The sequence below is a fragment of the Plecotus auritus genome, assembly GCF_963455305.1.
Source record: "Plecotus auritus genome assembly, chromosome: 11".
In the NCBI taxonomy this organism is placed as follows: Eukaryota; Metazoa; Chordata; class Mammalia; order Chiroptera; family Vespertilionidae; genus Plecotus; species Plecotus auritus.
This window is the reverse complement of record NC_137777.1, coordinates 33,807,416-33,832,486: the sequence shown is the minus strand read 5'-3', so window position 1 is coordinate 33,832,486 and position 25,071 is coordinate 33,807,416. Positions and strand designations below refer to the sequence as shown.

Here is a 25,071-nt window from a genome sequence, read left to right as displayed (position 1 = left end):
CATCAGTGTTTCTCTCTCTCTCTCCCTCCTTCCCTTCCACTCTCTCTCTCACAAAAAAACAAACAAACAAACAAAAACACACACACAATTAATGGGGGAAAATATCCTCAGGTGAGGATTAACAAAAGATGAAGTGAAATAATTTTTTAAAAAATAGTAATTCCTGGAAAGGAGGTCACATTCATTTCTGCCCTGGAAGCCACTCAGGTCCATAGGCTTCAGGGAGAGCAGGCCTCAAGGACAGCACTTTGGTCAATTTTGAAGGACATTTTGCTGTGAAGCTGAGATAAAGGAAAACAAAGTCTTCTCCATTCCTTCCTTTGCCCTTGTTTTCCTGAGGCCCTCTGCTCCAGCATCTTGTCAGACCACCTTTCTCACCTCCCCTTTCTGATGGTTCAGGAACCACAGGTCCCAGAAGCCTTCCCCGCTGGGCCGCAGGTTAGGAGGAGACAGGAAGCCGCTCTCACAGGCAGCGAGCAGGGCGGCTCCCACTGAGCTCGTGGCTCCTCCTGAGAATCCCTGACCTCTGAGGGTGGCTTCCCCAAGTCCCTACATGCCCTGTGTTCTGAGGTTTCCTGACTCCCACTTCCTGAGTCTTGTTATCTCTCGTCTTGTATCTCACCCCCAATCCCCTGTAGCTGAACCTTATGAGTCTGTTCTAAATGCCTCTCCAAGCCCTGGCCGGGTAGTTCAGCTGGTTAGAGTGTCGTCTCAATACCCCAAGGTTGCAGGTTCGATCTCCGGTCAGGGCACATACAAGAATCAACCAATGAATGCATAAATATGTATAACAACAAACTGATCTCTCTCTCTCTCTCTCTCTCTCTCTCTCATCAATAAATAAAAATATATTAAAATGATAAAATAAATGCCTCCTCAGATGTGATGCCCCAAAAGGCTTTGTTTCCTGACCAAACCCCTTTTACTTTCACATTGCTTCAATCCCTTCTGTCCCACTCCCTGATCCCTGGTCTAAACTGTCCTCACAGGCCTTGATCACAGGCTCACAACTCATTTTCTGGTCCCCCAGCCATCCTGTGGACTGTCTAATTGATTTCACTGGCTGCCCTCTGAAGTCTAAATTCCTTACAACAGAATACCAGACCTGGCCCTGCCCTGCAGCAAGCTTGACTTCCGCTGCCCCATTTAACCAATCATCCCCCGACCCGAAATGCCATCCTCAGTGGGTGAACTCTCCATGGCTAAGTCCCAGCCAAATTCCAAGCGCCCTCATGCACCCCCCTGGATACTCGTCACATCATCATGTGTGCTCTCTCACTCTTTGTATTTTTACATGTTGGCCATATTTCCCCAAACTGATTCAAGTTCATTAAGAACAAGCATTGTGTCTTCCAGCTCTAACATCACCTACTGTGCCATCCAAACTCAGAGTTGCAATCATAGTGGGAGATCAATACGTGCTTTTGACTAGCACTGGGAATAACCTGTACACATAGACATTAGTTTATTTTTCCCAGACCTAGGGCAAAAACACCAACACTTATAAGAGAAAGATGTCTTTGTGAATGCTAGAGCGTGAAACTTAAAGCTGTCTGCTTATAAATTCTATAGGATAACAAAAATCCCAGCTTACAAGGAGGAAGAATCCTGTCTCAGTGCTGGGGACCCAAGTCCCTTAGAGACCAAGCACTTTCTGTGGGTTATTGGTTACTTTGATTTTCTACAGTTTGCAATTTAAATTCACACTAACATTCAACAGTTGGTAAAAGAAGTATTACAGAACACAGTTTGCAGCTTCCCAAGGGAAAAAAATTATAATTTTCTAAAAGAGGTGGGAGGGACTACCACAAACACATAAAACTGCAAAGTTTTATGTCCTTTAAAACCAGAGAGGAAGATAGAAACAGAAAGAACAGGAGAAGAAAAAGACATGTGTCCTGAATCCAAAGTCCACCTCCCTGTGGATAGTGAGAACAGACCTTGTAGGGAGGGACCTGCACTTCTTTAACTTGGCATTCTCAGCATCTAGACAATTCCTGGGACAGGAGGATTCAGGACTTTTTGAATAAGTGAATAAATGCATAAGCCAGTAAGTGACAGAGTAAATAAAGGGAGCAATAGGAAAAAAAAGGAGATTCTGGGGCAGCTTAACAAGATAAAAATAAGGCTCTCATCATGAAAATGCTTTTTGTGAAGTGCAAAGGAACATTCTATTAGGTAAGTTCACCGAGTTACATTTCATACCACAAGGCAGGCAGGATCAGCATTCCCTTACCTGAGGCACAGGCACTTTCTGCGGGGTGTTCTGGGGTGATGGGTGGAGCTGTGCCCAAGGCTGGTGATGCGGGTGTGGGGGTGAAGACTGGTGGTGCAAGCCCGGGTGGGGCTGCATCGGAGGGCAGGTTGGCAACTGCTGAAAAGACGGCTGCTGACCAGGGTGCTGCTGGCCAGGTAGCAGCCGCTCCTGGATTGCTTGTGGATCTGCAAGGCCAACACTGGGGCAACCATTTGGTCTCATGTGCCCGGCCAGCTCCCTTGGTGCTGAGGACATGCCCATAAACGGACGAGACGGCTGCATGTTTCTGGGGCCCATATTCCTCTGTCCAATTCCCATGGCACCAGGGGGCTGGTGAGACGGCGGAGGGTGGGGCATATTTGGATAACTGCCAACTTCCATTGGTATCCCAGCACTTCCGGGCCTGACTTGCGGAGGAGGAGTACCTGCCGGATTACTCATTGCTTTCATGGGTGACATGGGAGGTGGAGAGGCGTAAGTTCCCTGAGGCTGTGAAGGATGCATAGTTTGTGTGTTCATTTGGTTAAGTGAGCCACTGGGGTGGATGGGCTGCTGGTGCATTAGTCCTTGACCACTGTTTGATGGGAATCCTACAGCATTGGGGTATCTGGGTACGGACTGATTCATTGGAGTATTATTTGTAAGGCCTAAATTTTGATTCATCCCTGTATTGTTAACTAATCCCTGATTTAGGTTACTGTAAGGATATCGAGAATACTGCCCTGAGTTGTTTATAGTAGGTGAGGGGACTGTCTGGCTCCGAGAACTAAAGTTAAGGGTTTGCGGCCTGACAGCCCCTTGTGGAGGAGGATTAGGGGAGAATCTGGGACTGTGGGCAACGGATTCCCCATGGAGAGCAGTGGGGGGGTGGTGGTGGAACTGCTGCACTGAGTGACGGAGGGAAGGTGCCATGCTGGGACTCTGCTGGGGCACGTGGGACAGGTGGCCGGGTCCTGAGGTGGCAATGAAAGGGTTTCCCTGATTGAGGCCCTCTTGACCTTGGGAAAACTGGCTCATCCTCTGCGGCGGCTGCCCGTGCTGCTGCATGGAAAAATCCCCACGTGCCATGTAGCTGCCCATCTGCTGCATGTGCTGAGGGTGGCCCTGGGCGGGGGGCCCCGATGGAGCCGGCTGCGGTGGCTGCTGGTAGGGGGCTCGTATCTGGTCCGGTACCTGAACAGCCCGAGGGCCCCACATGGAGCCACTGTCCACAAAGGACTGCCCGTGCCTTTCATTCTGCATGCCAGGGTAGACTCCCATCTGCCCGCCGCCGCTGCCGCTGTGAGGGACCTGAGGAACAGGAGGGGTGTGGTACTGCGAGTGAGGAGACGCGAGTCCGTTCCCAGGGGCGCTGTTCATCATCCTGCTCGGCTGGTCCAGGAGGTGCATCTTCTGCTGCTCATACTGATTATAGTGATCGAAATGGGTCAGCTTGGTTTGATTCTGATTAGGGGAGGGATGATGAAGGGACGGCTGCAGAGAGGCAAAGCCCTGGTCTAGGGGCATTTGCTGACCCATGGGGTTCACTGGATTTTCAGGGTAACCACAATCACCAAGGCCTTCAAGGCCTTCACTGAAAATATTCCCATCCTCGCCAAAGAGACTCATCATTCCTGGATCCGCCATCTTCTTCCAACACGCGGCTCCTTCCTCCCAACTACAGCTCGGGAGCTTGTCTGTGCTTCTCTTCACTGAGGTGCTCGTCCTCAAGGCCTGTAATCCTCAACTAATCTTCTTCCTGTCATTCCATATTCCTTTAATTCTCTTGGACCCCGCAGTGTCAGGCAAAGTCTGGATATAGGTCCTAGAAGGGGGGAGGAGGAAGGGGGGGGAGGAAGGAAGAAAACAAAGAATTAGGAACAAATGACGGAAACTGCCAGTATTTTACACATTTGAATTTGGTTTCCATCAACAATACTAATCTAGCCCCCTCGCCGAGCTGTATTTTCTAAATCTAGTTCACTTTAAGAGAAACTCATTAGCTTCTACCAGAAGCGTTATTATGATCGGTTACTTAGAAAGCAAGCAAAACACTAACCTTAACCTTAAATTAATCCATTCACTACACTTCCTAGCATTCCATTCTTGGATGGAACAGAACAAAAGAACACAACATGAAGCAGCAGCAGCTGCCACAGCAGGCAAGCAGATGTATGAATATAGCCAAGCAGCCCATCTGCTGAACTAAAGCCCTGGAAATGCTCTGGTTACCAACAGCCCGCCCTCCACCGTATTCCCCTGAGCGGTATAATCAGATGAGCAGCCGCAGCACCAAGGGCTGTGAAAAGCTCAACTTAGTTAAATTGACTAGAGGATTATACAAATACCAAAATCAGTCATTTCGTACAAATTAGTTATTTGCAGCCCACATACAACTATGGAACAGCAACAGAGGTGTCGAGTGAAAAAGTGTTCATAACGATGTTGGAAAGCAAGTTTGTAGAGTATAATAAATTCATGATTTCATCACATTTAATGGCAGGAATATACAAGAAAGGACCAGTGGAAAAGCATCCATGCTCCAAGAGGACTGATTTCGCTTGCGGCTCTGGGCCCACCACGTTCCTGGTCAACACTGGCGGCAGAGTTAGTCCAATCACAGGTTCGTTATTCACCCTGAGGCACCGGGCCCTGGTGATGAAACAGGGGCCCATGTGACCACTCAGACAGACTCTAGCTGCATGAGCAGTTTCTGGACCATGACTGTTCTCACCAAGAGAAACAGAAAACTTTCCCTAAAACTGGTGAGAACTGAAAATTCTTTTAGGACAATGAAGTTCAAAATATCCATGCAGCCCTACCCTTATCTTAACCTCTTCTGGGACAAGGCAGGCAGGACATGAGCAGGTAGGGGGAAAGAGGGCAGGCACACCGTCAGCATGCTGTGTTTACAGCACACATTACACGCTATCTAATGCTCCGCACTTAATTCAAACAGTTCCTAAGATTCTATGTCCCATTAAAATAACTGATTTAAAGAATGTCTCAACAAGCAAAACAGAGTATTTTTGTTGAATGCTAATTACATGAGCAACTTAATAAAGAACTAATTCACATCGGAAAAATGTCTGAAATTTTAAACATCTTTGGAATTTAGCTCATTTTTCCCCTCTTTCACGAGCACATGAAGCATTGTATGATTCTGCCCAACCTGAAAAAAACAATGTCTATGGAAGAATTTCCAAAGTGATGCTATAAACAGGCTCAGTCATAAATTCTACCAACTCACTTCTCTGAGAGCATGACGATGAACAATGGGCCACCCAGCACTGCTGAGAACTTACCAATAAGACCAATAAAAAAATCAGTTTCTGCCTGCCCTATTCTAACATCTTCCCAACAAGGGGAGAATTTTGCTTACAGAAAATGTAAACAACATTCCCGTTCGCTGTCAGAACTACAGACATAACACCTGAGGGGTCTCTAGGTCTCTAGTGTTCAGGTGACAGCTGTCAGCGAAAGTCAAAGGTCTCCCCACTCTGCCGCTAACTGCCATGAATTTTCTGATGTACTTTCTCCAAAAAACAGAGGCCAGGTGGGTGAAAATAAGACGAGCAGCACGAAAGCCATTTTATTTACAGACATGCTGCTTTACTACACACCTGCTTTACAATCCAAAAGAAAGAGAATCAAAATCCCCAGTGCCAAATAAAACAAATACTTATAAATTAAATTTACTCCTAAAGAGCCTCAGTGGTCAGTCTTCATTTACTCAAGGTTCATTCTAGCTTTCAAGGAAATAAATACTGAAATGGACTTGATAACAGCTTAAACCAGTCGTGCGGACTAACCACTGCCCAAAATAACCTTTCAAATTAGCTTAAGGAAGGTAATGTCTACTTCTATGTCCTGGATGGCCTTGTTTTTCGAGGATAAGGGCCTCATCCTCTGGGGTCTACCACGCGTGGCGGAGGAAATGCTCTGGACCGGAGAGGGTTCCCAGGCACCTCCAGGGGAAAGGAGCCCAGAGGCAAGGGAAGGTCAGGTCCTCTGACCCGAGCAGAGGCACAGCCAGGAGAAGCTGCGAGGGAGTTGAGCAGAAGGGGAAAAAACTTGCCTGCAGGCGTGGGAAGGGACAAAACACAACCCTAGCTGAAAGTAATCCTACCTGACACTTGCGCTTCCACTTCCCTCCTCCCGCTCGCTGAGAGTCCCTTTGCCAGCGGCATGAAAAACAACAGCATTACCTGGAATCAAGTAAACACGTTGCCCACCACAACTGGGATCACCATCAGGTGAGCTCCGGGCAGAGAAGTTCAAAATCTATGGCTTTAGTCTGTCATTAGAGGCGGCTCACACTTGCTCGGACAGCCACCACCGCAGCCTGCCCCTTTTCTGACCTCAAGACTGGGCTGGCGACTATGCTAGGAATCCATCTGGTAGCTGGATTTCATATTTCTCATTTGAACTAATCTAATTAATTTATTTTGGCCTTTTTTTAATTTGATCAAGACCATTTGAATACCCACGTTTCCAAGTCACAGCTGCAACATATAATTTCGTTTCTATCAAAGATGTTCATTTAAAGCTCCTTTAAATGGGGAGGGTGCTCCCTTCTCTATATTCAGTATCTACATTTCTGTGTCTAGATCAGTGCTGTTCAATGAGCCGTCAAATCAGAGCCATCTATGTAGTACTAAAATTTAGCCACGTTTAAAAAGTAACCCAAAAAGAGAGTAAAATTAATTTTAATAACAATTTTTATTTAACCCAGTATATGTAAAACATTATCAGTTCAGCATGCAATCAATACTTAAACATGAGTTTACATTTTGTGTTACTTAGTCTCTGAAACTCAGTCTGTTTCTCACACCAGCATATCTCAATTCCTATTAGCCACGTTTCAAGTCAAAAGTATACACCTGTAGGCAGTGGCTACCACCCTGACTAGCATATTTATAGATTGTTAAAAAGAAAAACTAGAAATACAAGTTTTAAGTGTTATCAAATAATTCTCGTAATTATCACCTGGACAATAAATATTCAAGTTGTAGTTATGTTTGATTTGGCATTAAATACCAAGTTAAATCTCAAATCACATTTTTTTGTTCAAAACATATTTACTGAGCACTTTCTGTGGTCCTGGCACTGGTCTAGGTGCTGCAGATGTCTAAATAAGAACAAACAAAACTCCCTACTGTCCTCATGGACCTTACATTTATCTGTAAGTCAGGAACCTCTTAAATAAGAATTAAGAGTCAGGGGGTACGAGGTGGGGGGGGTGGAATCCATTATAAAAATTAGGATATCGCCCCGGCTGGGTGGCTCAGTTGGTTGGAGCATCATCCTCCAAGGTGATAGGTTTGATTCCCAGTCAAGGCACATACCTAGGTTGCAGGTTTGATCTCCAGTCAGGGGTGCATGCAGGAGGCATGTAATTGATGTTTCTCATATCAATGTTGCTCTTTCTTTCTTTCTTTCTTTCTTTCTTTCTTTCTTTCTTTCTTTTTCTTTCTCTCTCTCTCTCTCTCTCTCTCTGTAAAAATCTATGGAAACATATCCTCAGGTAAGGATTTTTTTTTTTTAAATTAGGGTATCATTTTACAAAATATTTCTTAGTAATTTATGATAGCAAGTATTTTAACTATGTGTGATATTAATATAGTAAACCGTACAGATATCTAAAGATATACATATATATACAGATATATATAAAATGAAGACAGTAATTTTAGTTTCTGCTCATTTTTTGAGACAAAAACAAGGTTCAGAAGATGCATGTGTCTGGAGGTGAGGAGGGGCCACAGGAGACAGCTCAGCTCACAGAATCACCCCCACTGTGGAGACTCACTGTGAAACCAACTGTGAACTTTTAGAGCTGGCAAGCACTTTGGAGAACTTCTAATCCAAACCCCTCTTCAGTTAACAGGTGAAAAAACCCTTGTATGGTATGAGAAGAGTGAACATGTTCCGCAAAATATTTTAATGGCAACATTTACCAAAGATGAAAGAAAACTGTACAGATGAGATGGCACCTTTCTTGGGGAAGCAAAAGAGTAAAGGCCCAAATCGGGCCCATTTTACTCCGAGATAGGTCGCTGAAACAGTTATTGACTAGCAAACAGAAGAGTTTTCTTCCAAAATAAGTTTTACTTATGCTATCTATAGGAAATAGCACATATTAGCACTATATTAAGGATCTAAAAAAAATAAGTAAACAGCACATATAATGGGAGATGGAAGCAAAGGGTATACAGCAAACCAAGATGAAAGAAATAAGTTGTGCAAAAATATATATTAATATTTTGAAGTGAATTTCTAACATTCCAAAACTTCCGCAAATGCTTAACTACTGTGTAGCCACTTCTTAATATGGTAACACAGTGACCCAGAAAGCTAGCAAAAAAATCGGTGAATACAAAACACCTTTCACGTGCAAAATAGTTCCTATAGCTCAACCACTTTTTACCCAATTGTGTAAGTAGAATGCCACCCAAAGGAGGTTTTTTCCATAAACATCTAACACGTGGGCAAGTGCGGACGCTGAAGACTACTACTTTCTACAGCTTCATTTCTAGTTGTTCCCTTTAAACTTCTCTCCTCCACCTCCAAGGAACCTGGGGTACAGAGCGTAACTGTGTCAATGATGCCTGGGTCTGGGTGAAGCATGGATCAGCATTTCCAAGGGAATGTCTAGCAGTTTGAAAGACACACATCACCACTCTCAGCACAAGCCAGAAGGCTCTCGATCAACTGTAATGGTACAAGAGAGGGGAAGGGGCCCTGGCTGGGTAGCTCAGTTGGTTAGAGCATCAACTCCATATACCAAGGTTGTAGGTTCGATCCCCATCAGGGGCACATACAAGAATCAATCAGTGAATGCATAAATAAGTGGAACACATCGATGTTTCTCTCTCTCCCTCTTTCCTCTCTCTCTCTCTCTCAAATCCATCTATCAGTAAATAAATAAGAAGGCAAGTATCCAAGAGCTGATAGGTAAACACACAAAAGACTTTCTAAGTGAAAGTCCTTTCAGCTAGATCATGAAGCCTGTAGACAGTGATGCCCACCAGGGGCCCCCAACAGCCGTTGGGGGAAGAGGAAAATCCAAGGCTTGCCATGGGAGAAGGCATCGATCCAAGGGACAATGATCCACATAAAGAATCAGAAAATGCCTCCAATTACCAACATCAGCTCACCACAAGTCAGCTGCAGATTTGCCTCATGGACCAGATGATACCCTTCCTGAACCCCCTGGACAAGACCACATTTTCTTCCTCATTAGTATGTGTGGGAGGTGGTGCTGATTCGCTGTGACTGTGCTGTCCCACTCAGCCGCCACTAGCCACATGTTGCTAATTAAAACTAAATAAAATTTAAAAATCAGTTGTTCAATTGCACAAGCTACATTTCAAATGCTTAAGAGAGTCACATGGGTTTGGTGGCTGCTATGCATATATGGAACACTTCCATCATTACAGATAATTCTATGAACAGCTCGGCTATATATTTCTTCTTACATTTTTAGATAAAGGCTATATCCCATAGTAAAAATTCTCCTTGATGAAAAATGTTTTCTCCAGCTCAGAGATGAGTATCCTTTTAAAGATCTACACCTACCCCTGCAATGAAAGTTATAGTATTTCCATATATTGTATTTTGTTAATTAACTATATTTTTCAACCTAAAAAATATCTCCTTTCTGTATTACCTCCCAACATATATTTCTATTTCTTAGTAAATATTTTTATAATGCTAGGAATGATTCTCAACTATACAAAATTCAGGCACTTAGGTATAATTTTCTTCAAAATCTTTTTCACTTATAATTGCCATATTACCAGTGCCCTTTAATAATGTTTACAACTGCCCAGCCATGGTGGCTCAGTGGTTGAGCGTCAACCTATGAACCAGGAGGTCATGGTTTGATTCCCGGTCAGGGCACGTGCCCGGGTTGCAGACTCGATCCCCAGTTTGGGTGTCCAGGAGGCAGCTGATCAATGATTCAAACATCATGGATGTTTCTATCTCTCCCTCTCCCTTCCTCCCTGAAATAAAAAAATATATTTTTTTAAAAATGTTTACAACTAAAAATCTATATAACTATAGTTAAGTTCACTATTTTTCTTAGAGACTTTGTACTTTATTTTCAGTCACTATTTTACTGGGAAAGATGTAGAAAGAAAAAAAAAAGAATGTAAAGTCCTTCAGAAGGTCTATGTTAGGACTAATATAGAAAAAAAGGAATAACTGCCTTAAAAGTTAGCTTCAATTTTATCACTAGGTAATCTCCAATTTTGATTATATTAACTGAAATATATACATATTTCAGTTAATATATATGTACAAACACACACACACACACACACACACACACACACTCTTAACAGGGAAAACTATGCTTGGAATTGATACCGTACAGAGTAATGCTATGCTTTATGTCAGCATTCCCTATAGCAGCTAGTAGTATCTCTATCCACACCTCCGACCCAGCCAATAGATGAAATAACTTCGATCCTTCCCATCATCCACTCATTTAAAAAAATATTTAACGAGTGCCTGCTCTGCATAAAGCAATTCACAGACTCTGGGTGTACAGAGCTGAACAATACAGCCTGTGGCCCCTGTCCTGTACAGCTCACTGTTCTAATTAAAGCCCCAGATATCCTGCATATTCAGCCCATCCACCAACCTGCTGATTCTGCCTCCTACCTATCTCACAAGCCTGCCTCCTCGCAATTCACACTACCTCTGATGATATCGGGCCTTCATGGTTTAGTGAAGGACAAAGCATTACAGACTGACTGGTTCGCCCAAGTCTGGGCTCCACACATTCACAGAGCTGACTGAATGGTCTTCTAAAACACAAAAGGCATCATATCATGTCTCTCCCTGATTAAAAACTTTAGAGGAGCTGCCTCAGTTTTCAGGATCAAGTCCAAATGCTCCAGCATGGTAGAAGGCACTTTGTAGTCAGATCCTCAAAGTCCTCTGCCCTCTGCGCACCAAACACTGACAATTACCCAGACTAGCTCTCTCAAACCATTGGAAGTTTACTGACAGCGATGCATTCACTTCCTCACCTTCCTTGCCCCCACACCTGCACTGTGCAGTCTGGCCTCTTTTAGTCTCAATTCTTTTGTTACCAGCTATCCAGGGAAGCTTCCGAACCCTCAGCTCTCCCCCTCTCAGGCTAATTTTGAAACTCTCCCTAGGATTCCCAGTGCACCAGGGGCAGGAGCTACAAAACCAAACACACGGTTGTTCTTGCTTGTTTACCTGCCTCTCTCGCTGCAGACAAGAGCCCTGCCTGTGAAGGGGGTGCTGAGAGCACTGGCACCCCCTAGGAGCTGCTGAGAGATGCAGACCTCCTGACCGAGAATCTGCATTTTATTAACAAGGGCCCTGGTGGTTCCTGCACATGTGAAAGCTCAGGAGTCCTGCTCTCAGACTCTGAGCTCCTCTTTACTCAGCTCTGAATGCTCCTCGATTAATGGGAGAATAAGTAATCAATAAGAAATAAGTCATCCCAAAGAATTACAAAGCAACGATACAAAGATATGCTATCTCCCATTTAAGGAAAGGTAGTCTTGGCATTCGTGACTGAAAAAGAAACAATACTGACCTTATCCAAAGAACTATGACTAACCCTTAGTGACAAATTTTAATTTGTAATGGTTTACAAGGAGTGGACATCTAAAAATTGTTTAGTTTTAAAGATACCGCCATCTGCTTGCCAATCATTTTTGCAAGACAAAAAAAAATGCAGCTAACATTAATATCTAATGCTATGTTACATAACATGGTATTTCACAGGTTTCTTGCAGAAATCGTTCAGTTATTTCTACATAACTTTGAGGAGTCTGAATACTCTGAGCCGCCTTTCAGATAAAGATGATTTTCTTCTATGTAAGAGTGCTAGGGCTAATGTGTTTTCTTTCAAGGCAACTAACACAACAGCACTCAACTAACAGCTTATACTAAGTGCATGGCTATAGCACTAACTTTTTTTCCCTAAATGGGTCACAAGGTACATATTGTCCTATATGTAAGTTGTGCCACAAAAGCACAAGAAGCATGGAAATTGGTGTCCTTTAGAGAACAGCCCTTATACCCTGCAATTCAACACTGAACTATCACTCCTTGAAATTAACTCCTTCAAAGACTAAACCCCTAAGAAGACAGCCGGCAGACAGCTGACCTGCTTGTCCCACCACAGACTAGGAAAAGGGTGCTTTCTCCATACACAGCTGAGTAAGGGCCAGCAATAGACCAGTACACATTCCAGTAACACTGCAGTGCTCAACATGAAATGGCAGAAGAGAAATGAAAGCAAAGAGGGATATACATCTCTGTGCATAGCATGTCTACATCTGTAAGTAAGATATGAATCTATGTCAGATATGTGGATCTATCCCTTATCTTTTTACTGCTATAATTAATTTTATTATGGATAAGGGGGAAAGCAAGTAAAGATGGATCCAAAAATAAGTAACTAAAAACGTTTTAGTGTCATTTACTTTGGACAGGGCAAAATTAAACTTTAAAAATCTATTTCAACCCACTTGAAGGATGTTTATATAGTGCAGACTAATAGAAGAAGAATTAAGTTTTACAAAATTTGGCGATTGCTATTGTGTCTTGCTTAATATTGTAAAATATCCTGGGATCCTTTAAACAAATAAAACTTGATTGGTCTGTAAAGGTGAATGATGCCACATGTTTATTAGCCTAATAAAAGAAATCACCATTTGAAAACATTTTCCCACTCACTCTAGACCCCCGTGGTCGGCAAACTGTGGCTCGCGAGCCACATGCGGCTCTTTGGCCCCTTGAGTGTGGCTCTTCCACAAAATACCACGGCCTGGGCGAGTCTATTTTGAAGAAGTGGAATTAGAAGAAGTTTAAGTTTAAAAAATTTGGCTCTCAAAAGAAATTTCAATTGTACTATTGATATTTGGCTCTGTTGACTAATGAGTTTGCCGACCACTGCTCTAGACCTATTTCAAGCTACTGACTTCACACACACACACACACACAACATCTGGGTGGTGTCAAACCTACAAAAAGTGAGTGTAGGACAGAAGGAGGAAAGGAAGGAGCTCTGGGGCCACCCTCTGTCCAGGACGTCCTGGCAATCACAGACCCCTCAAAGCTACCCGACACCATGGGGTAGGAAGATGCCAAGATGGGACAAGAGCAACATGCTGGGAGCTGGAAAGCAACAAATGGCCAACTGCTCTTGTAAGAATCCTGCTTTCTGTATACTTACTGCCGTTGTCACTGATTAACTAACTGATCTGGCAATTTCCTATATTCTTTGTATTTTAAGAGGTTCTGGAAAAGCTGAAAAGGGGATCTTGTCTCATATTCCTGGGGAGTTTAAAACTGTCCTCAATTCTGCTGGGAAAGGGGTATAGTTAGTCTTCTCTGATACACACACCACCAACATTCTTTTCCTTAAAGGAAAAAAAAAAAAATTCGGCAACACACAGCTGAAAATAATTAATCTATTTTCTCCGCTACAGCAGAGCACATGTGATGAGAGGAACCTTATCCATCATGAATAAACCTAAGCAGAGACAGGAGAAGTGTCACAGGACACCAAGGGCAGAGGTCACACAGTAACCTCTAACAGTTTTCTAAGACGCCATCTTCCTTGCAAAAGAGAAATACATGGAAATTATAAAATTCCAAATTTCCATTAGGGAAGCAAGCAATACAAAAGTGAAACAGCGCTGTAAGGACGGTTGAGGAGGTCTTTGGAAGATAACTGGAGAAAGTATTTTAGAGAACTGCACATAGTTCAATAAAGTAGAAAAAAGGGAAGAAAATGTAACTTACTTAGTGACTACAGTATTAAATTCCTATTGTGAATAAAATGTATTTGACAAAGGAAATGGAATTAAGGCTAGAAGATACAGCAAACAGTTTCGCAACTGCTATTTCATAACCATTTTGATTTACAGCAAAGCTGGAACCATTTTTCTAGACCTACACTATTCTACATGTGAGTGGGTTCTACAATGCTACCATAATCAACACTATTTGATAATCAAAACTATTACCAAAAATTAGTATAGCCCTGGCCAGGTGGCTCAGTTGGTTGGAGCATTGAAAACTGATTGCAATGACCTGCTTCACATTTCCCCTAAGTATCATTCGATGGCCAATTCTAAGTACTTTTTACATGAGTGTACCAGATTCCTACTATTAGTATAGCATTCTAACTTGCAAGTAAACTTTATATTTCAGCTTGAGAAGGGATCCTACTTATGTAGTTATAAATTTCTACCTGTCCATTTTGATCACAGATTACGTTCACCTCAAGTTACCAAGTAAAAGAGACTGTAAAATGAGAAAAAGGCAAAGTGAGAAAATGAACTACTATCAGGTGGGACATTTGTTTTGCATAATGAGGATGATCGATATAATTTATGGCTAACAATGAAGCCTTATAATTGAACTTTACTTGATTTAATCAAACAGAAAGAGCCAGGCACTTAGCTTTAAAATACGGAGTTTACTAAGGCCTCTGACTGCTGCATTCACCCATTTTTGTATGTTTTCCATGAGTTTAACTGCCATACATCAGTAGCTAATAAAATTATGATCCAGATGAGAAAATCTAAGTTTCATCAGTGATAGTATGTACATCATATTATACCTCCTCACAGTTTTCTAATGCCCTCACTCATATCGATTACATCCCTAAACATACCAAATTCTCTACTTCATGCCCATTTCTCAGAGATGATTTGAAAATACTCAATTTTTCTGTATACAATTCTGAAGAATATAAATAAAGGTTTCTAAGCTACCAAGAGTTTAGTGCCTTTAAAGACCAGTGGCTATAACAAACACATGTCAAAGTTTCTAAAACAGCCTTAAAGATTCAGTATTAAAGCAAAGAGCCCTGTTAAATAGAATATGTTACTTCCCACACTACATCTTCAGACTGCATCTTACACCTAGAAAGATCAAAAAATGTTCTCACAGACCCTGTATCTCGAGTTTCTGCTTCAAAAATACACTCACAAGCCTCCGTGCTCTGGTTTGGCCACTTGTCAAGAGCTCTGCACACTGAACTGCCAAGGTTCCCTAGCACTAAAACTGCCGTCCTCAAACGCTGAGAAAACCTCTTCTTCTCATCGTGGTAAAGGGAAAAGTCTTTAAATACCATTGGGTACTTGAAATTGTTTAGATCACCCATATCCAAATAAATTTTATTGGCTGCATACAAACTTAGCGGTTAGTAGCTTTTTTAACCTAACATTTCTGTACAATGAATTTTAATTGTTACTTTACTTTTCATTTTTCCATTTTTCCTTTGAATAAAGGCTGTCCAGTTGAAAGGTTAACTTGTGAGTATAGACTATATATGAACATTCTTTCATCATGAGCCATGTAAATGTCCCCCTATTATCTCTATGAATACACCCAGAGTGCCCAGATAGTTGAGTGCATCGAGGAAAACTGCATTTTATGTCTATCACTTGTGATCCCAATGCCAGACGCAGGGCCTCAAAAACATTGAAGGGATTAGCCATTATATGCCATGCCAGTATATTACCAACGCCCCTCCTCCAGCCACAAAAGCATGGGGGAATCAATAAGCTGCACTACGCCCCTAAGATTCTATTCACACAGGGAGTCGGGTTGAGGCAGGAAGTTAAAGCCACTCTCATCTCTCCACTGATACTGTGCCCTTTAAAAGGAGGACCACATACTGGTGCCGATATTCTAGCTTTACAACTCCTTGTTTGTGTAATGACCATCTCCAGCCTTCAGAGAGGACCTCCCAGATCAGCGTGGCCTGCGGCAGTTTCCCATCAACAGGCTCCAAAAAACTAGGTAATCTCTTCTCAACTTTCTGTTCTACCTACTCATATGCCCAAGAAAGAAAGGCATTAAACTCTATTCAGTGCTTATATCTGAACAACTTTTTCCCCCAAAAGTCCAAAGATCTCCACACACTGCTCGCACCTATTTTAACTTCCCACTGATACTTGCTAACAACCCAATATCAAATATCATGAAAAACTATAATGCTATCTGGCATCCACAAACAACCAAATGTTCAAAGTAAATTTTCATTTCACCTGGCCTCTTTGTTCACAACTTATATTTAAGTGTTTCAGATGTAAATCCAGTTTAAAAGTAGCCATGTGAATATGCTGAAAATAACTGGTTCTTGATCAAAGTCTCTTTTTGATCAAATTATTTTTCTGCATTATAATATTCTTACATCTTCATAGAAATGTGACTTGAGTTCCTGAGTTTTTTTGTGAATTGTTTCTGACCCCTCCAATACTATCAGCTATTTTGCTGTTCTTAGGGAAAGTGTTTTGGTGAAGAATAGAATGCCAAGAAGCACATAGTCCCATGCTGTCCATTACAGTAGCCACTAGCCCCCTGTAGCTATTTAAATGTAAAGTAATTAAAGTTGCAAAAGATTTTAAGGCCAGTTCCTCTGCAACACTAGCCATATTCAAATGCTCCATAGCCATATATGGCTACCAAAATGGGCACAGCAAATTCAGAGCTCATTTGCATTTTCATCATGACAGAAAACTGACAGGCAGTGCTGGTCTACAGGTGACTGTCGAAGCTGATACCTACAGGACAAGTAGGAGATTGGCAGGTACAGAATCAGGGCAAGAACGAAGCATAGAGGACTGAAAAAATCCATTCCTGAGGCTTAGAGAAGCAGAATACACACAGATGCCTGCAAAGACCTCAATATGGCTCATACGGAAGCCCATGAAGGACCTTAGAATTCATTCTGAATTCATGGAGATGTTGCTCAAAAGTTTCTGAGTTATGCTGTTTAGAAAGATGTACATTTTAGAAAGCATGCCCCTTATTACAATGTGCATTACAGATTTGGAGGGGTGGGAATGGTACAAGACTATAGCCAAGAAGGCCAGTCTGAAGGCTCCTACAGAAATTCAACTACAGCAAAGGGAAGATGGAGATACTCAAGAGACAGAACCGCCCAACCATCTGACTTGGTTTCTGACTGCATGTTGGAGGATGAAGGGTCTAGAATGACAGGATTCTGGCTTGGGTAACCGAGCAGATGTAATAATACCACTCATCGAAATATGGGGAACAGAAGAGAAGTAGAGTTTATATGGGGTGAGGGAGAGGTGTTGAGGAAATACATATGGAGCTATCCAGTTAGCAGCACAATATACAAGGGAAGAGCTCAAGAGAGAAAGCTGAGCTGAAGACATGGCTCTTCATGTCATTGATAAACAAAATGAAGGCAAAGGCTTGGAGTGGATTGAGATCACCCAGAGAATTCTATTTAGAGTGACAAGAGAAAAGAATAGGACAGGCAGAGGGTCAGCTAGCAAGACACCAACAGAAAGTTTTGAGGAAGTGATCAAGAAGTTCAAATGCTATAGAGAAAGAAGATAAAAGTGCCCATCAGACTCCATGAGTAGATAGTACTAACTCTAAGAGTAGTTTCTGTAAATTAGAGGAGGCAGAAGCTCCGGGGCTCAAGTTAAGGTGATAACAGGTGAAGAGAGACAATGTAGTATATAAGGCTCCCAACTTCTGACTGAGCAGGTGAAAAGAAAGATGGCTGCAGGGGAAGAGGACTGATGGAGGACGCGTATTTGTCTATTCAACATGAGAGAAATGAGACTGTGTCCAAACTAAGTCATGTAACCCTGAGCAAATTCCCTAGTCCAGTGTTCGGCAAACTCATTAGTCAACAGAGCCAAATATCAACAGTACAACGATTGAAATTTCTTTTGAGAGCCAAATTTTTTAAACTTAAACTTCTTCTAATGCCACTTCTTCAAAATAGACTCACCCAGGCCGTGGTATTTTGTGGAAGAGCCACACTCAAGGGGCCAAAGAGCCGCATGTGGCTCACGAGCCACAGTTTGCCGACCACGGCCCTATTCTCTCTGTACCTCAGAATAAAACAGGATAATAGTATTTATTTTATAGGGTTATTCAGAGAATTAAGTGCATTAATATTTGTAACACACTTAGAACAGTATCTGCCACTTAGTAAGCACTATATAAGCACTTGTTAAATAAAGTATATAAACACTGCCCTAGCTGGTTTGGTTCAGTGGATGGAGCATTGGCCCTTGGACTGAAGGGTCCCAGGTTCGATTCCAGTCAAGAGCACATATCTCAGTTGCAGGCTTGATCCCTAGCCTGGTCAGGATGTGTGCAGGAGGCAACCAATGGATATCTCTCTCTCTCTCTCTCTCTCTCTCTCTCTCATCAATGTTTCTCTCTCTTCCCCCCTCACTCCATTCCACTCTCTCTAAAAATCAATGGAAAAATATGCTCAGATATACGTGCGCGCGCGCACACACACACACAAACACTAATAGGAGGAGGCATAGAGAGCAAGAGGTGTAAGAAGGGACATAGAAGAGGACAATTAAGGGCATGAGTTTCTGGAGAAGGGAAATGGGAGAAGATCCAGGGGCAGCATCTGCCTCTTCCATTGGGACAAGGAGAAGGATGTACAGAATCAAAGAAGCAAATGAGAAGTGAATGTAGTTTCACTGCAATGGCTTCAACTGGCTTGCTGAATTTAGAAGGAGGAGGTGGTTATCAGGTTTGAATTTTAAAAAGAAATAGAAAAAGACACAAACAAATGTAAAGATATGGGTTGGAAGAATTAATATTGTTGAAAATGTCCATTCTACCCAAAGCAATCTACATATTCAATACAATCCATATCAAAAATTACAATGGCATTTTTCACAGAAAAAGAACAAACAATCCTACCATTTGTATGGAACCACAAAAGGCCCTGAGAATAAAAAAAAAAATAAAGTCATTCCTCTTTGAGACCCTGGGTAGATGGGGACTCAAACCCCCCCCCCAAAAAAAAAGGCCCTGAGAATAAACAGAACCAAGTGGCCTAGTCAGAGGGCAGTATGAACCCACTAAATTCCGAGGCCAACCCTAAAATGACATCCCATTCTAGAAGTTCCTCTTCTCATTTTAAAAATATAGATAATACCACCCCCCTCTAATTCATGACGACTAAGTTAGAATGTATAAATAAAGCATTCGAACACAGTACCTAGCACATAATCAGGACACAATGCAGATCAGATGATCACTTTCTCCTTTAACATGAGAAACTTAAATACACAAAGTATGTCAACTAGGTGAGGCTGTCTCTCTGGTTCTTGACCTCTCATCTGCGGAGGAAGGAGGTGGGGAGGCGAAAAGGTGGCTGAACAAAATGGTGAATAGCCTCCACCCTAAGACACTAACCTAAGTAGTTCTGCAATTAGAAATATGCAAAGCATAGCTGTCCTCTTCTGAAATTCACACTTCTAGTGGTAGAAAAGTAACCAAGATTTCAAGAAGTACAGACAATTAAAAAAGAGCAATTATGCAGGTAAGTTGAACACTTATATAAATGATTCAATGAGCTTCAGTCTTAAATGTAAAATTACCCAGGAACCACTAATAATCTAAAGAAAGGTGCTTCCCTAAAGGTAAATTAGCAACTGGGCTACATAGACTGTGAAACCATCATTTCTCAGAACACATCACTATCACTTCTAATGCTGTGAAGGGGCCGCCCACCTAAAGAAAGGGAAGCAGGGCAGTGGGACACCTGCAGGCACCCCCTCTATGAAAAAGGCCTCAGAAGCCTCCTACGTCTGGAGTGTTAGTCCAAAGACCAAGCAATCACCTGAAGTAGATTTCTCAGAAAAGTAACATCTCACACCACCTCTACTCCTAAACAGGGCTGGCAGCACATCTCCCTAATCACCAACAATATAAGCTCCTAGCCACGTGACTGCAATCCTTTCATTAAAATAACAATTTAAGGGTTCAGAATGTAGCTACAAGGCATCCTATAAAGCTCTGAGGTAAAAACCGAATGCTAAATATATTCTCTCCATTTCCCACTTATTTGCTGAACAAACTTGAGTGAGAGTAACCTCTTTAATTTCCTTTTTCAATAACAAAATAGGTTAATGTCAACTGTCATCTTCAGGGATGCTAAGAGGATGACTTAATTACTTCAAATTCCTGCCAAAAATATGCTTAGTGATAGAAAAACGCATAACTTTTTTATACACCACTATGATTAGTCTTGCAGGTCTAGCTTTTGGAATACTTCTTTCCGCAGACTCCCCGACTACTAGTATGTAGGTGGAAGAGCTCTCTCATCAAGGAAACATAGGAAATTTCATCTTCAAACCATCCTTGACCTCCGCTTCCACAATTTTAAATACTTTCAGAGATCACAGAACATTTCTTTAAAACATCTCTTTCCCTAACAACCCACCATTGTATGTGGCCCCCATCTGGAACCCACAACACGACTCCTGAAGTTTTCCCTGGAGTGAGGAGCTGGGAGACTTCCACTATTACCAACAGGGCCTTGTGCCACCGCCCCAGGCAGGGGCTCCCGGAGGACCGCTCTTGCCGCCACTCTTTATCTCCGGTGCTTACCACTGTGGCAAGTACAAAGCAGGTACACGAACATGCTTGTTGAAGGGATTAAAAAACAAGAATTCTTCTCAATAAATAATCCACAAAAATTTGAGTTTCTAGCTTTTGATATGGAAAGGCAAATTGGAAACACTTGAACGTTGTATTGGCACATCCTGCCATGGATTTCTGAACTCATCTCAAAGTTGATGTACCCTCAATTTTCCGTATCCAATAGCCCTGAGACGACCCCATTCCAGCACAAGTCTGTGATTTCACACCATCATTTTTCTCATCTTTATCTTTTACCAATCGTTGTCCAAAATTAAGTTTATAAATGCTAAAAGTTTACTTATAAAAATCATCATCTCTCAGCAAAGATTAACGATGGCCAATCTGACAACTCTCCAACTCTTTAGAAAAAGATCAGCATCTAGAAATTGGGGGAATATGGTTGTGAAGCCAGATAGACCTGGCTCAAACACTGTCTCTCCAGACTTCAGCTTCCTCATCTATGAAAATAAATATTTCATCACCCCTCTCAAAGGGCTGCTTAGACATGATTTCACTTAATCCTCACAGTGGCCATCATCCAAATGCCTTGCACACAGGAGACAAACAGTAAACATTAGTTTTCATCCCCATTCCGCACCAATCTTAGCCTAGGCACCAAGATTTCCCTGCTCCCAATTTCACCCGCCAAATATACTGGGTATCGCTATGGAGCTGACAGTGTGAAACTCAAATGGTGTTACACCAAGTTCTGAACTCTTCTGCCCTAATGAGAATCAAAAACTTCTTGTAGCTTTACCAGCATGGTTCAGTGGTTGAGTGTTGTCGACCTATGGACCAGGAGGTCACAGTTTGATTCCCGGTCAGGGCACATGCCCAGGTTGCGAGATAGATCCCCAGGACGGGGCATGCAGGAGGCAGCCAATCAGTGATTCTTTCTCATCACTGATGTTTCTATCTCTCTCTCTCTCTCTCTCCCTCTCCCTTCCTCCTTGAAATCAATAAAAAATATATATAGTTTTTAAATCTTCTTGTAAAAATCAGCACCACGGGAAGCTTGCCACCTTGCTAAGGCAGAGACAGGGCTGGTGGGAAGGGACAGGAAGGCTGCAGAGAAGGTCCCAGTGGGCCGCCTTCCCAGATTCTGAAGGGAATCCTGCTTTCTTGCCTCTAGAATCTGGGAATCACAAAACGTGAGCACTAAGAGAAAGAGTGAGGAGATAAATGTTTTGTTCAAGATCACCCAGCCTGTCAGACAGGGAGCTAAGACTTGGCCACACACCTCAGACTCCAAGACTAGCGCTGGGTCCCGCTGTAATAAATATCCTACACTGCTAAAGAATGCATGCCCCTTGTTCTCAGTTAGCCAACAGCATCCTCTCAGACTAGACAACCGTATTTATCTATCACTGGGAAAATGTTAACAGACATTCGAGGCGATACCATTTTAAAGCAGTATATCCAAACACAACCTATAGAGTACACTTAAATCATAACTTGAAGCAATTCCAAATAAGGTGGCATTCTAAAAACGTTTAACCACTGGACGTGGTGTCCTGTCTCCAAGGTCGCCATGCTGAATGAAGTAATATTCATTTGCATAATTTCTGGCATATTGAGGCAACAACATTATGAGAATTTTTTATTTTAACCAGAAGAGTACTTGCTTCCCCAAAAGATCTCTAAGTAGTCTTACACATAAAAATATTTGCCCTCTATGTCATCGTTTCCATGTACCTACAGCCTTCTGGATGGTGGCTCATGTCATAAACCACTAAGTTCAAGGTAGTGCAAATGAGTTGTAAGCTTTTTTCAAAGAACGCTGTTTTGTGTGTGTATAAAAAAAAAAGATTGACAAATTATGGTTATTCCGATTTGAGCATTTGGCAAACACCTCCTCAAAAATGAACAAAATAAGTCTGTCACTTCAAGGAAAACAATTGACAGTTTGGTTGTCAATACTAAAATCTGAGCTTTCAAGCAAAATCACAATTTTGGGAAAATCTGTATCCACCAATTTAAACTTGACAGCCTCCCAATACTTAGCCTTCTGATAATTAGCTGGTGATATTAGCCAATGTGGCTTTTAAAAACGTTGTATGATGAAATGTGTCGAAAACTGAAAGATTTATGTAACTCACTGAACCAATATTTTCCAAATTAAGTTTTGTACATGCACAGATAAAAGAGCCATTCAAAGTGTTAAGATACATCAATGAATTTTAATGAAAGTCAGTACAAAAATTTCACTGATGATTTCAAATTCCACGCTGCAACTAAGCTTTAGGAAATCACTCCTTTTAAGTTTTAACGTACTACCAAATTATCTGAAAAGGTTATTCAAATATTTCTCCCTTTTCAGTTACAAGCCTGCATGCCAGATTTTCTTCATGTCCTTCAACCAAAACAACATGTTACAACAGATGGACTACAGAAGCAGCTATCAGAAGTTAAATGTGTCCTCCTGAACCAGGCATTAAAGAGATGCATAAAAATATAAAGTAATGGTCGCATAAAAAATATAAAGTAATGGTCCCATACTCACTCAACTTTTGTTTTGGAAAATAATATTTTTCATAAAAAATTATGTTTATAGTAAAGTAACATGTAATGAATTTAATGTTATGTTAAGGGATTAAGTAAAAGTTTTTAAACAGTTTTTCATTTCTAATACAGGAAATGTGAATAAAGATGACACACTTAAACGAGAGCTCTTTGGGCTTCTCAATCATAGTATAAAGTAGCCCTAAGATCACAAAAATTCGAGAACCGCAGTTGTAAATGATTAGCATCGTTATTATTGGTCAACGTTGCTGAAAATGCAATATACCTGTAACAATATATACACATAAAGCTTTTTAAGTGATAAAATATTTTTAAAACATGGAAACACAAAGAACAAAACCAAAAAGAAAAAAAAAAGGAACCTTCTAACACAATACCCTGGTCATGAAAATGCACGGCCACAAGCCTTCCCCACGGAGAACTGGAACCTCAGTCATGTCCATGCCACAATCACCACGAAGCCACAGATATTCCTGACCAGGGAGAGCCAGAACAAGGAACCACAGACTCAACAATCAAGACTGCTGGAAGAAGTTGGGGTGGGAAAGTAAAGAGAAGTGGGGGGAGAGAGTTGCAGCAACCAGCAAATCAAATGGCAATTCACATGTCCATTAAAGAAAAGAAAATAACTTACTTTTGCTTTGTAGTTTACTATTGAAATACTGCAGCATTCATCCATTTGTTTTTCTCTTTTTATAAGAATGCACCATCCCCACCCACACCCTCACCATTTTGTATGAAGACAGGGGAGGAGCCAAAACCTTTTATTTATATATCTTAGCTGCAGTAACTCCATAACATAAGGAGTATAAATATCCCCATTTTACAGATGGTGAGACCGAGTCTCTGAGAGTTTAAAAGACTCCCGTAGTTGGTGGAAGAACCAATACCCCTTCCCAAGTCTCTGGGTGCTTCTTTGAAACCTCTTGCACACGCTTCACAGTGGTTCTCCAGGTGACTTTCTGCACCAGCAACATCAGCACCACTGGGGAACTTGTAAGAAATGAGACTTCTCAGGCCACCCCAACCTGCTAAATTTGAAATGCTCAGGGTAAGCCCCAAGCCCTCCAAGTCCTTTTAATATATGAACCAATGGTACCCCAGGCAGGCAGCCATCCACCAGAAAAACTATCTCCGTCTGCTAGAGCCACCATAGCAAAATACCACTGACTGGATGGTTTAAAAAGAAATTTATTTCTCACAGCTCTGGAGGCTAGAAGTTCAAGATCAAGGAACTGGCAAGGTAGGTTTCATTCAGACGCCTCTTCTCTTGGCTGGTACATGGCCACCATCTCAACCTATGCTCACAGGACCTTCTATGCACACAATGGGAGAGAGAAAAATCTTTCTCTTCCTCTTTTATAAGGCAGGTCATCAATCCTATGAGAATAAGGCCCTACCCGTATGACCTCATTTAACTGTAATTATCTCCATAAAGGCCTTATCTCTAAATACAGTCACACTGGGATTGGGGCTTCCACCTCTGAACTTGGGGGACACAATTTAATCCCTCACCAACTTCAGAAGAAAAATGCTCAGGCCTCACACTGAGACTGATGCTGCTAGTCCAGGACCTCATCTGCAGAGCCAGTGACATGGAGGGAAGGACAGAGAGCAAGGCACTCACCTGCAAAAGCAGCAACTGTCAAGGGAATCCCAGCACAGACAGGGACCCAAAGCAGCTGAGCAGGACTCTCGGGGATTCCCACAGGAAGCGAGGAGGGAGGGAAGTCACTTCCTGCGCTGGTGTCTGATGTGATGGCGGCAAGCATGTACTGAGCATTTACTCATGTGCCAGGGCCTGGGTGGAGCCTTCGAATGCACTTTCACTTAATCCTTGTTACCCATCCCCC

The 25,071-nt window shown here is 42.1% G+C and overlaps 1 protein-coding gene across 6 annotated transcripts in view; it reads right to left on the bottom strand.

Annotated features, from left to right (window-relative positions):
- The window catches only part of CHD7 (chromodomain helicase DNA binding protein 7), a 184,640-nt gene that overhangs the window by 116,402 nt on the left and 43,167 nt on the right, over positions 1-25,071 (bottom strand). For 5 of the 6 annotated variants that reach the window (XM_080646130.1, XM_080646132.1, XM_080646131.1 and 2 more), the window contains exon 2: positions 2,237-4,061. In XM_080646130.1, the coding sequence (XP_080502256.1) occupies positions 2,237-3,883 (1,647 nt within the window). In that variant the 5' untranslated portion in view covers positions 3,884-4,061. The remainder of the gene's footprint in view (positions 1-2,236; positions 4,062-25,071) is intronic. The other variant, XM_080646135.1, reaches the window with a different exon arrangement.